Below are 14,579 nucleotides of genomic sequence, written 5' to 3'. Positions count from 1 at the left end.
TGCTAACATGAATTACACCTTTATTTAAAACTTAGCTTATAATTTAGTATGTAATATTAGAAAATAGTGATTCCTTATATATAATTAGTATTAGTATCAAACAAATAATAATAAATAACCATAATTGCATAATTGTAGTTATGTAAAATCATAATATTAATAGGCAAGTCGATTTCTTTAGACCCCTTTTACGCTCACATTATACATTAAATTTGGGCAAGAAATATACCATTTTAAAGGGATTTATTCACAGAATTGCAGAATATATATTTTATTGAAATCGGTTCAGTATTTTAGGAGCTATAAGCATGTAAAGTTGTTACTAACACATATGCAAAAAACGTGTACATGTAATCTTCAAGCTAAAAAGTAAACAAAGCAATTATGTTTGTCCAATGTGTTGTTGTAAGTAAATAAGAGAAAGAGTTAAACAACATTGATTTTGCTCTGTTTAAAGTGAGAGTTGTTATAGAAAACAATGAAGAAGAAGATTTTAATAATTAAAACAAATATTTTGAAGGTGTTTTTTTGTAAGTAAATAGTTATTTTGTAATATCTGCAGAACTATAATTGTGACGGTGTTCAAACTTTATACGAATCAATTTCTTATCACTGCATGTAGTTTAAGCAAAAATTGGACGGATCGGAACAGTTGGCGAATCACCTCCCATACAAAGTAAATTGTTATTTTTTAATATTTTGTGAACTATAATTCCAAGACTTTTCAAACTTTGTCTAAATGGCTCTTTTATCATTTTGCATAGTTTCACTGAAAATTTCCGGGATTGGAATAGTGGGCGTCTGGAGAACTATTACAATTATAAAAGTGTTTTTTACTTTTTACGAATTAATTTCTTATTACTGTGCGGAGTTAGCTGAATATAGGGAAAATTAGATTAGAGGGCGAAGCACCTCCTATACAAAGTAAATATTAATTTGGAATGTCTGGGGAACCAAAATGGGAGGGTCGGAAAAGGAGGTGAGTCACCTCCCATACGAAGTAAGAATTACAAGATTCTTCAAACTTTGTCCGCATAGTAGAGATTGTCTGAAAATGGTCGGGATTGTATTAGTGGTCGTGGCACCTCCCATACAAAATAAATAATTAATTTCGAATATCTGGAGTACTATAATTCTAAAAGTATTTAAAATGTGTATCAATCAAATTATTACCATTCTACGGAGGTTAGCTAAAAATGAAATTATTCCTAATCATTTTACAAAGTTTAGCTAAACTTGATCGGCTTAGTAGGAATGACCACTCCCATATAAAGGAAAGTTAAAGTGAAGCTTGATATGAGTTATTTTTTTACATAAAATACATAAAAATGGGTGGGATCAGTGGAGTGGTATCTCCCATACCAAATTAGTTAATGTTTGAATATCAAGCGAACTATAATTGAGAGATTCTCAATATTTTGCATGTGTTATTTTCATACCATTGCAATATGTGCCCAATTCCAATTTTTGTGGCAAAAATTCAAATGTTCAGCTTTCGCTTTTAAAAAAAAATTACGGTTCAATTCCTAATACTTCGATGACATAAATGTCAAAAACGTATGCCAATTGACCTATCAGTTTATATATAAAAAACTGTGAAAGTTAAAATTTTTTTAAATAAAGTTTTCAAGCTGAAAAAAGTAAAAAAATGCATTAGGGAAAAGGTGATTTTTTTTAAAAAAAATTAGTTATAACTAAGATTTTACCAAAATGAATTACAATACCGGAGGCGTGTACTTAAAAAAAAACTTAAAATATTTTACTAAATGTTTATATTAAGTGTAAAATTTCGTGTTTTTATTAGTAATATTTTTTGTGAAGTTACGAAAAAGTTGTTTGTTTTCTGTAGTATAGAACTTAAGTTGCTTGGATTTTGGACACATAGTGCATTGTAAGTAGTTAGGTTGTATCAGAAATCCATTCATATTTTTTAAATTTCACTAGGATAGGGGTAGCGAAGTGCACCAGGATATGCTAGTATATATAAACATGTGTTTTTAATTAAACCAGAATATTTTTTTGTTGTTCAAAAATGTTTGAAATTTTCTTTTGAACATTTTTTATTTTTTTATGATTTTCAGCTACAAAATGGGAAAATATGCGCGAAATTAACTAAATTTTGTAAGGAGAATGAACTGCTTTAATGTTTATGGATGTTTTATTATGATTAATAACATTTTTTAAGTTTCAGATATTGTTAATTCATCTTAAAATATTGGCCAATATATGGCAATAATGCAAAATTGTTTTAACTAATTCATTCGATTATAGAATTATAACGCAATTTTTTTAAAAAATATCTTACAATTTATGTAAAAAAGCCAAAATTTCCATCATGTACAATTTTATGAACAAGTTCTTATTCTGAATGAAAAAAGTTTGGGAAAAAAACTCATGTTCGATTAATAATATTTATTACAAAATTCATTCCAATTATGAATTTATTTTTTCTGTGTACCATTAATTTTACAATATGTTTTTATTTGTAAATCCTTTACCAGTAATTATCTATATACAGAATTGTTATAACCCGTTCAACGAACAAGATACGCCACTAAACAACAAAATATAAATAATTCAGACTTCAAGATGTCATTTTCTAATACCAACTCAAATACAAACATACAAATTAACAATCCAGTACAAGTTTCTATAAAATTACCACAATTTTGGGTTTCATGTCCTGAAACTTGGTTCATACAAACAGAATTAACATTTACCTTTAAAGGCATCATAGATGATACAACTAAATATCAACTTGTTATTATTTCTCTATCTGATGATGTTCTAAATAAATTAGTAGATGTAATTCACAATCCACCTTTAGAATATAAACATGAGAGTATCCAAAACCGGTCAATTGGTATTTTCATCTTTGTAAACTTCAACGGTTTCGGTTATTTTAACTATTTTGTTTTGACAAACCGGTTTTTGTAAGACGGTTAACTGAAATATATTTTCTAAAGCTCATTCAAACATATTTATGAAAAATGTTTATACCATTTTTAAAAATATTGATTTATTTTATAGAAAATTGTTGCTTTTGACAACATTTCGTAAAAGATATAAAATAAATGCATAAAGAATTCAAAAATGATAAATTTCCATTAAATACAAATTTAATATAAACCGCTTAACCGGTTTTTTTAAAATATAATAATCGAAACCGGTTTTTTCAAAAACACACTTTTTCGGTTAAACCGGAAACCAGTTTTTTAAATTTTCCGGTTTTTTGGGCACTCTAATAAATATCCATATATTAAAAAAATTATACTTGAGCGTTTTTCTATGAGTGAGGATTTTCGTTTTGAAAAACTTCTCAACGAATTAGAAATTGGAGATAGAAAATCATCTGAGTTTTTCCATGATTTAAGGAAACTTGCTATAAATAACACAGTGCAAAAAACACACGATCATGACTAGAGTTGTCAAATATTCGACATATTCTAAAACCCGGTTTTCGAATAATTCGAAAAGTGTAATTTTTAAAAAACCGGTTTTCGGTTTTTTCTTTCAAAAACCGGTTTTCGGTTTTTTCTTTCAAAAACCGGTTAGAATAACCGATTTTTAGCCTTTTTTGTCAATTTAAGAATTGAGCTATATTAAAATATTTTTTTTATTAAAACAAATTAAAAAATTGTTTAGTCAAATTACTCAGAATTTGAAATCAAAAGAAAGGATGCAATTTAATTTAATATTAATAGATAGTTTTATATAATAACTAGCTGACCCGGTGCGCTTCGCCACCCCAATTAGAAGAAAGAAATAGTACTATCAAGTCTCACTTTGTGAATCTAATTGAAAATGTCTAATTTCATATTTTTGGGTCCATTATTATAGAAAATGCAAAATGTGTTCCTAATTTAAAATTTTTAGGTTTATTATTATAAAATATTCAAAAAGTAGCATTGTAATAAGGAAATAGTACTATTGATTATCACTTTAAAATTCGCATTCACTAAACCATAACCCATCAAGTTTGAATTTTAGATTTGTATATCATTTCCTATATTATCAACTAATTTTGTTTCTATAATACATAATATTTAATAAATTATCACAAAACCGAAACCGCGGTTTTGAAATTCTTCGGTTTCTTGGAAACGCTAGGTCCATTATTATAGTAAATTCACAAAAGTACATATGAGATCAAAGAAAAACTACCAAGAAGTATGGCCTTGAATTTTCACTCACTTGGGACCATATACGCCTAATTTCATATTTCTATGTCCATTATTAAACAAAATTAAAAAAGTACCATTAGAATATATAAAAAGTACCAAAAATCCCCCACCACCCTACCAAAAAGCAGCCCCTTGTGGATTTCCACTCACTCGAGTCCATATAAGCTTTATTGCATGTTTCTAGGTTCATCGGTGAAGAAATTACAAAAAGTAAAAAGTACCAAAAAGTCTCCCCCTAGAATTCTCACTCACTTTAGAACATATACGATTAATATCATATTTCTATGACCATTATTACAGAAAATTCAAAAAGTACCGCTACAATATATAAAAAGTACCAAAAATCAGGCACTTGTGGTCACTCCGGTCCATATAAGCTTTACTTCATGTTTCTAGGTTCATTGGTGAAGAAATTACAAAAAGTACCATTAGAATAAAGAAAAAGTACCAAAAAGTCTCCCCCTAGAATTCTCACTGACTTAGGACCTTGTATGCTTAATTTCATGATTCTTAGTCCAATGTTACAGAAAATTAAAAAAAAGTACCATGAAGTATCCGCACGAATTTTCACTCACATAGGACCATATACGCTTTATTTCATATTTCTAAGTCCAAAAAAAAAAATTTTAAAAGTACCATTAGAATATAGAAAAAGTAGCAAAAAGCAGCCACTTGTGGATTAACACTTACTCGGGCCTATTTAAGCTTTATTTCATGTTTTGTAGCATATAACGTGTTAAAGTTTCGAAAATGTCTGTGGAAGCATAAACAAGCGAGTTGCATGCATTTATCCAGCCTTATTGCACGTCGGAGGGGAGGTTCGTTGCCTGCTGCTTCGTGTGAATCTTGCCACTATAAAATTTTAAATTTTGCATGCAATACATAAAAAAAAGTCTGAGGAAAATGAATATATAAAAAAGAAAACTCTCTAAAACCTTACTGTCATTTGAATCAGATGTTTTGACCCAATAATTTGCCCACCCTACCATGATTACTAACAATGTATCCTTAAAAAAACCCAATTAGTAATCCCTTACAAACTACAGCAAAATTACATCCAAAAAGTTTTAAATCAAACAGTTAAAATTCAAAAATTTAGCCAAAAATCATTTTGATTTATTTAAATTAAATTTCAAATTAAAAATCTAAACATTATTTTTTTGATTAAAAAAAAAACTTACAAATATCAAAAAAAAACTTGATGAAAATTATGTTTAAAAAAAAATTTAGCAACAAAAAAAAAAAACTCTTAATTGTAACAAAGCTGACTTAATATTTAGCTATGTGGTCATTAACCCTATACAGTAGGACTAAAAATAATGAATACAAAAAAATTTGGAACCATATTAACATTTAATCATTATATGAATATTTATAAATATAATAAATTTTTAGACAATTTTTAATTATTTTTTTAGATTACATGTTCATATTTTCTTGAATTTTAATCAATTTCATTGTTTAAACAAAAATTAAATTTTAATATGGTCACCCCAAATAACTAAAAGAAATATAAATCAGTAATGTTCACGCCATACAACAATTGTTTGAAAAATTTACACACATTTGTTACGCTCTTTTAAAAACTTTTGTTCATTCATCGTTTAGCTCTCGATGAAAACACATGCGACGGACTATCGTCATTTTTTTCAGACATTTACTAAGCATTGTTGTTGGTTGTTTTTGGACGAAGCATAGCAAACACAAGCGTATCAATTGCAATTGAACACACAATAACAAAGTCAAAAATAAATACAAAATTAAATAGAATTTAGGCCGTATAATGCATATTTTTTCTTTTCCTTAAAATTTAAATTACATTCATTAAATAAATTGGTTATATGTGACAAAAATTCTAAATCTAAACTTTCATTATTTTGTTCTTATTTTAAATGTTTGACATTATGTTTGCTGGGTAGCTCTCTCACCAATACATCTTCATTTTTATTTATGAACATCACTGATGTAATGTTATTGTAGCTCCCACGACGAAAGATGTTTCGAAGAGTACAGCATGAATGTAGGTATGTATGTTGTTGGCTTATTTAAGAGAGAGATATTTTTGCTTATAAAGTTCTCTGTAACTTTAGTTTGTTTAACTTTTACAGACACTTATCAAACACTTATTGTTTTAAAATTTAATAAATATATTTTTAATTTAATAATATTTTAGCATAAACCTATAATAAATTGCATTTAGGAAAATATTAAGCAAACACTTTTATACACATATATAAATAAAATAACAATTTTTAACAGCATTGCCAAATCAAAAAAAAATGTTAAATTAATGCTGAGAGCGTTTGTTTGTAATAACATAAATATATTTATATATGTGTAAATTAGGCTTTAATGCAAATGCAATTACATTATAGGCAAGCTTGTTTACTTTGTCAAAATTAACTAAATTCTTTTGATACACTAACCGACGGCGATATACAAAAAAACACTTAACACTTAATAAACTAAACAATTTCAAATTTTAACTTATTTTTAATACTTTTTTATATAATTTTTCTAGCTTTTAGTTTTTTTTTTTAGTTTTTAAATGTACTTGTTTTTTTTTTCTCAAATTTTAATTAATTTAGGTTTTATTTTTCTTTTCTAGACAAAATTACTTTTTTCAGAATTAAGATAAAATTAAATTTTTCTATATTTCAATACTGTTTTTAACAATTGTCACTTTTTATTAATATTTTTAATGTATTATTGAATTTTTCTTTTATTTTAGTTTGAATTTATTTTTTTTCGGAATTTTGCTTAACCGTGTTAGAGCAAACTGGTTTGTGCGATTAACATTTTGTTTGTGTTTTTAGCTGATCACTTGCTCTTTTCTACAATTTTGTTCTTTTGTTTTTTTTTTATAATTTCTTTTAAAATTTATATATTTTCACACTTTTAAGTTTTGGGTTTCAATTTTATATTTAATATTTATTATCTTTTTTTAGATTTTGTTCGCATTTTTCTAAATTCTTTCCTATTTCAAATTGCTTGTTAAAATTTTTCCTTTTTTTCCCACTACACAACACTTCCGAACGATGTAAAAAGCCGATAATCACTGATTTTGTCCTCTCCCCAAGAAATTTACTGAGCTTCATGTATCAATTTTGGGACAAATATGTGCAAAACAGCAGCTAAACCACTAATTTGGTGCCAATCATTAAAATTGGCACCTTTTATATAAAAAAAAACACAACCAGATGTAAATAACCAACCAAGATTTCAACCTAAAATTTTAGAAAACCAAAAGTATTTGTTGAATTCTAATAAAAATCTTGTTTTAGAGAAAAAATCTCACCATTTAATTTTGATTTTCATCAAATTGAAAAATATTCTTGATTTGGGCCAGTTCTGTCCTATCAAAGAACAATGATTTTGGTTTTATCTCTTCAAACAAAATAAAATTTAACAGAAACATATAAAAGAAAAACAGAATGTTATGGCTTGTTATTATTTGTACAGAATAAGTTAAATTGCATAAAATAAGATTTGTTTGAAATAAATACTCACAATAATGCAACTTTGGCAAAAATTCAAATAATCAAAAAAACTGTGTAAGGAAACTTTTAATGCTGGCTCTAGGCGATCCTTCAGGAAAATGGCAGAATTTTCCCTCTAAAGCCCTAACGAAATCTTGGTTGGCGTTCATAAATTAGCGGTTTGGAAGAATAACACTTCTATTCCCTAACTAAAGTTAGATTTTCATAAACAAAAATCAATACAAACGTCAATTCAACGATAGGAGTATTACATTGTTTTTGCCCTGCACTAACAGATGACGTTGTAAGTAATGTAAACAAATCTGTTAAGTTCTAATAACGGAAATGAAATAAGTCAAAATTTGAAAAACGAAAAATAGCAAACAAGATCATTATTTATTATTTATTATTTATTATTTATTATTTATTATTTATTATTTATTATTTATTATTTATTATTTATTATTTATTATTTATTATTTATTATTTATTATTTATTATTTATTATTTATTATTTATTATTTATTATTTATTATTTATTATTTATTATTTATTATTTATTATTTATTATTTATTATTTATTATTTATTATTTATTATTTATTATTTATTATTTATTATTTATTATTTATTATTTATTATTTATTATTTATTATTTATTATTTATTATTTATTATTTATTATTTATTATTTATTATTTATTATTTATTATTTATTATTTATTATTTATTATTTATTATTTATTATTTATTATTTATTATTTATTATTTATTATTTATTATTTATTATTTATTATTTATTATTTATTATTTATTATTTATTATTTATTATTTATTATTTATTATTTATTATTTATTATTTATTATTTATTATTTATTATTTATTATTTATTATTTATTATTTATTATTTATTATTTATTATTTATTATTTATTATTTATTATTTATTATTTATTATTTATTATTTATTATTTATTATTTATTATTTATTATTTATTATTTATTATTTATTATTTATTATTTATTATTTATTATTTATTATTTATTATTTATTATTTATTATTTATTATTTATTATTTATTATTTATTATTTATTATTTATTATTTATTATTTATTATTTATTATTTATTATTTATTATTTATTATTTATTATTTATTATTTATTATTTATTATTTATTATTTATTATTTATTATTTATTATTTATTATTTATTATTTATTATTTATTATTTATTATTTATTATTTATTATTTATTATTTATTATTTATTATTTATTATTTATTATTTATTATTTATTATTTATTATTTATTATTTATTATTTATTATTTATTATTTATTATTTATTATTTATTATTTATTATTTATTATTTATTATTTATTATTTATTATTTATTATTTATTATTTATTATTTATTATTTATTATTTATTATTTATTATTTATTATTTATTATTTATTATTTATTATTTATTATTTATTATTTATTATTTATTATTTATTATTTATTATTTATTATTTATTATTTATTATTTATTATTTATTATTTATTATTTATTATTTATTATTTATTATTTATTATTTATTATTTATTATTTATTATTTATTATTTATTATTTATTATTTATTATTTATTATTTATTATTTATTATTTATTATTTATTATTTATTATTTATTATTTATTATTTATTATTTATTATTTATTATTTATTATTTATTATTTATTATTTATTATTTATTATTTATTATTTATTATTTATTATTTATTATTTATTATTTATTATTTATTATTTATTATTTATTATTTATTATTTATTATTTATTATTTATTATTTATTATTTATTATTTATTATTTATTATTTATTATTTATTATTTATTATTTATTATTTATTATTTATTATTTATTATTTATTATTTATTATTTATTATTTATTATTTATTATTTATTATTTATTATTTATTATTTATTATTTATTATTTATTATTTATTATTTATTATTTATTATTTATTATTTATTATTTATTATTTATTATTTATTATTTATTATTTATTATTTATTATTTATTATTTATTATTTATTATTTATTATTTATTATTTATTATTTATTATTTATTATTTATTATTTATTATTTATTATTTATTATTTATTATTTATTATTTATTATTTATTATTTATTATTTATTATTTATTATTTATTATTTATTATTTATTATTTATTATTTATTATTTATTATTTATTATTTATTATTTATTATTTATTATTTATTATTTATTATTTATTATTTATTATTTATTATTTATTATTTATTATTTATTATTTATTATTTATTATTTATTATTTATTATTTATTATTTATTATTTATTATTTATTATTTATTATTTATTATTTATTATTTATTATTTATTATTTATTATTTATTATTTATTATTTATTATTTATTATTTATTATTTATTATTTATTATTTATTATTTATTATTTATTATTTATTATTTATTATTTATTATTTATTATTTATTATTTATTATTTATTATTTATTATTTATTATTTATTATTTATTATTTATTATTTATTATTTATTATTTATTATTTATTATTTATTATTTATTATTTATTATTTATTATTTATTATTTATTATTTATTATTTATTATTTATTATTTATTATTTATTATTTATTATTTATTATTTATTATTTATTATTTATTATTTATTATTTATTATTTATTATTTATTATTTATTATTTATTATTTATTATTTATTATTTATTATTTATTATTTATTATTTATTATTTATTATTTATTATTTATTATTTATTATTTATTATTTATTATTTATTATTTATTATTTATTATTTATTATTTATTATTTATTATTTATTATTTATTATTTATTATTTATTATTTATTATTTATTATTTATTATTTATTATTTATTATTTATTATTTATTATTTATTATTTATTATTTATTATTTATTATTTATTATTTATTATTTATTATTTATTATTTATTATTTATTATTTATTATTTATTATTTATTATTTATTATTTATTATTTATTATTTATTATTTATTATTTATTATTTATTATTTATTATTTATTATTTATTATTTATTATTTATTATTTATTATTTATTATTTATTATTTATTATAATCAAAATATAGTACATTTTGATCATATTTAGTAGAAAATATATACATTTTATAGAAATCATCTTATCATAGCAAGCGACATTACAGTTTCTGGGTTCATTGGTGAAGAAATTTCAAAGAGTACCATTCGAATAAAGAAAAAGTACCAAAAAGTCTCCCCTTAGAATTCTCACTGACTTAGCACCGTGTATGCTTAATTTCATGTGTCTAAGTCCATTGTTATACAAAATTAAAAAAAATACCATTCGAATAAAGAAAAAGTACCAAAAAGTCTTCCCCTAGAATTCGAACTCACTTAGCACCATGTATGCTTAATTTCTTGTTTTTAAGTCCATTGTTATAGAAAATTAAAAAAAAGTACCATTAGAATAAACAAAAAGTACCATGAGGTATCCGCTTGAATTTTCAATCACTTAGGACCATATACGCTTAATTTCATATTTCTAGGTCCATTATATTATAGAAAATTCAAAAAGTACCATTAGAATATAGAAAAAGTACCAAAAAGCACCCACTTGTAGTTTCCCACTCACTCGGTTCCATATAAGCTTTATTTCATGTTTCTAGGTTCATTGGTGAAGAAATTACAAAAAGTACCAATCGAATAAAGAAAAAGTACCAAAAAGTCTCCCTCTAGAATTCTCACTTGCTTAGGACCATATATGCTTAATTTCATGTTTCTAAGTTCATTGTTATAGAAAATTCAAAAAAGTACAATTAGAATAAACAACAAGTAAGAGTGCTATATTCGGCTATGCCGAATCTTATATACCCTTCACCTTTGTTGTGGATGCATTATTATTTTTTATAATTAGTATATATGTATGTACATTGCCCACTTTCAGCGTACAGCATAAATATATCAAGAAAACAAAAAACAACAACAACGCCAAACGAAACAGAACACCAAAAGAAAAAACAAAATACGCAAGGCAATGAAACCAACACACATCCAAACGTACGTTTAATTGTATAAAAAACAACAACAACGCCAAAAGAAACAAAACACAAAAGAAAAACAAAATACGCAAAGCATGCACATTCAAACATACGATTTGTTGATTTTTTGTCAAAAAAACCAACACACAACCAAACAAAAGTTTAGTTGTATAAACAACAACAACAACGCCAAAAGAAACAAAACACAAAAAAAAAACAAAATACGCAAAGCTTGCACATCCATACATACGTTTTGTTGTTTTTTTGTCAAAAAAACCAACACACAACCAAACAAACGTTTAGTTGTATAAAAAACAACAACAACGCCAAAAGAAACAAAACACAAAAACACAAAGCATGCAATACATTGTGTTTTTTGATGAAATTTTCAGAGGTTGTCTCGGATTTTTGCTCATATCTCCGTTATTTATGGACGGATTTTGCTGATTTTAAATAGCAAAATTCTCGAAAGTATGTCTGACAGAATTGTTGAAGATTTGGATCCCGGAGATATCTGGGACCTTCAGAAAATTGATTTCAACAGACAGACAGACAGACAGACAGACAGACAGACAGACGGACATGGCTTAATCGACTCCGCTATCTATAAGGATCCAGAATATATATACTTTATAGGGTCGGAAATGAAAAATGTAGAAATTACAAACGGAATGACAAACTTATATATACCCTTCTCACGAAAGAAACATACATAGTATTCAATCTCATGCCATTTATTTTGGTCAAGCATTATTTTAACAAATGTGCTGAGAAATCAGAAGTTATCATTTTATTGTTCGTTCAAATAAAAAGGGATTTAAAATATAATTGAGAGTTCCCCATCGTAACATTTTCCTCGAAAAATGTGTAACTTCAGTTAGATCAAATTGTAGAGGTGAAATTGAAGGTAAATTTACCTTCAAAATCAACCGTAATAATTTATGTTACAAAATCGTATATACCTATTTTCCTATCCAGACTCAGAACGTATTGTACGTAAAATCGCAGTGGTTCGTTCACAGCCAAAAGTGCAAACGAATGGATCAAAAGAGTTCTTGATAGATGACAATTTTCATAATTTCATTTACAATTTTTTCAATTTTGTATTCAAATTCTCAATTTCACATTGAAATTCTCAATTTCAATTGGAATTTTCTCAATTTAAAATGGAAATTCTTAATTTCAATTGGAATTTTCACAATTTAAAATGGAAATTCTCAATTTTATTTAGAAATTTCTCTATTTAAAGTTGAAATTCTCAATTTCAGTTGGAATATTCTCAATTTAAAATAGAAATTCTCAATTTAATTTGGAATTTTCTCAATATAATGTATAATGTTCTCAATTTCAATGAAAAATGGTGTAGTAATCAATAAATCTTTAATATCGTGAGTACAAAATTTACAGGTGTTTTGAAAATTATTAACTCATAAAACTACGAAATATGTATGTTCGGAATTGTATAAAAATATCCCTTTAGAATTTATATTTTAACATTTTTCTGCGATTTAATCTTGAAAAATTTAAAAGAAAATTCCTGTTTTGGATTATTTTCCACACATGTGTGCATAATTTTACCTATAGATTCCTAAGAAAAACTGTAAGATGTTTTAATTAGGTTTAAATGCTGCGGCTGAAAATTTTTCTGTTACCTAAAAGCGCACACAAATTTTAAAAATGTCCCATTATATCATAAAACGCTTAAGTCATTTATGAGCTAGAACCTAAATTAGAAACAAGACATCTGATAATATGTTTAGCTTAAAGATTTTAAAGTATAAAAGACTAAAGATTTAAGAATTTCTTATACACAACCTAAACGATCTTGGCACAGTAAGCATTAATAACTTCAGTTGGCAATTTAAATAAATATTTTATAAAATTTAAATCTGAAAATGGCACCTAAAACTAAAGTTGAATATGTTGTTCTAAAACTTACATATTCCATATCAATGTATGTATTTAATTTTAATTAATCATTTATAAACTATGTATTTAATAATAACAATTTATTTACAGTCATCCTCAATCCTGTCCTCAAATTACAGTGTCACGCAGGAAGCGTTCACCATGTGACTCCATACCTCTAGTTAATGATTGGGTAAGTTTTATAGAAACAGATTAATATTTATTCTAAATTTATACTTACAAATAACTTTCTTTCTCTTTTTAGTTTGATCGCATAATGACTCAAGAGAAGTCGAGTATACCATCCACCGCAAAGGTACGCTATTGTGAGTGGAATATTACTTCGGGCAATGAAGATTTATTTAAGGCAAATGGTTATCGATTTGAAAATATGTTTTTTATAATGGGCAAAGAATCCGTACATTCGATGTTCTATATGTGCGAGCATATAAATATGGAAGGACGTCTTTCTTTAACTGCACATATTTGCCGCTGCTGTTTCAACAACGAGTTTGAAATTGTGGAATCCTTTAAGGGCTGGCTGATGGAAGGGACTGGTTGTAACTAATTACACCTTTAGATAAAACTTAGCTTATAATTTAGTCTGTAATATTTGAAAATTGTGATTCCTTATGTATAATTAGTATGAAAAACATAATAAATAATCATAATTGCTTGTGGTAGTTATGTAAAATATATATAAACAAGTGTTTTTAATTAAACCAGAGTATTTTTATGTTGTTCAAAAATGTTTGAAATTTTCTTTTGAACATTTTTTATTTTTTTTATGATTTTCAGCTACAAAATGAGAAAATATGCGCGAAATTAACTTAATTTTGTAAGGAGAATGTACTGCTTTAATGTTTATGGATGTTTTATTATGATTAATAACATTTTTTAAGTTTCA

At 22.3% G+C, this 14,579-nt stretch overlaps 1 protein-coding gene across 1 annotated transcript; it reads left to right on the top strand.

Moving 5' to 3' along the window:
• The first annotated feature begins 13,659 nt into the window (after positions 1–13,659).
• Positions 13,660–14,240, top strand: LOC135961301 (uncharacterized). Its single transcript, XM_065512792.1, has 3 exons — positions 13,660–13,718; positions 13,784–13,865; positions 13,938–14,240. The coding sequence occupies exons 1-3, from the start codon at positions 13,660–13,662 to the stop codon at positions 14,238–14,240; spliced, it is 444 nt and encodes a 147-aa protein (XP_065368864.1).
• Positions 14,241–14,579: the final 339 nt, after the last annotated feature.

This window comes from Calliphora vicina, chromosome 5 (assembly GCF_958450345.1).
Source record: "Calliphora vicina chromosome 5, idCalVici1.1, whole genome shotgun sequence".
Taxonomy (NCBI): domain Eukaryota; kingdom Metazoa; phylum Arthropoda; class Insecta; order Diptera; family Calliphoridae; genus Calliphora; species Calliphora vicina.
The sequence above is the reverse complement of the archived record's forward strand: the minus strand, read 5'-3'. Positions and strand labels throughout refer to the sequence as shown.

Bases quoted from the DNA above. Each gene is read 5' to 3' on its own strand.
- LOC135961301 (XM_065512792.1), top strand. From the start codon at position 13,660: ATGGCACCTAAAACTAAAGTTGAATATGTTGTTCTAAAACTTACATAT. The intron at 13,719-13,783 runs GTATGTATTTAA...ATTTATTTACAG, and splicing joins CTTACATATTCCATATCAAT to TCATCCTCAATCCTGTCCTC. The intron at 13,866-13,937 runs GTAAGTTTTATA...TTCTCTTTTTAG, and splicing joins TACCTCTAGTTAATGATTGG to TTTGATCGCATAATGACTCA.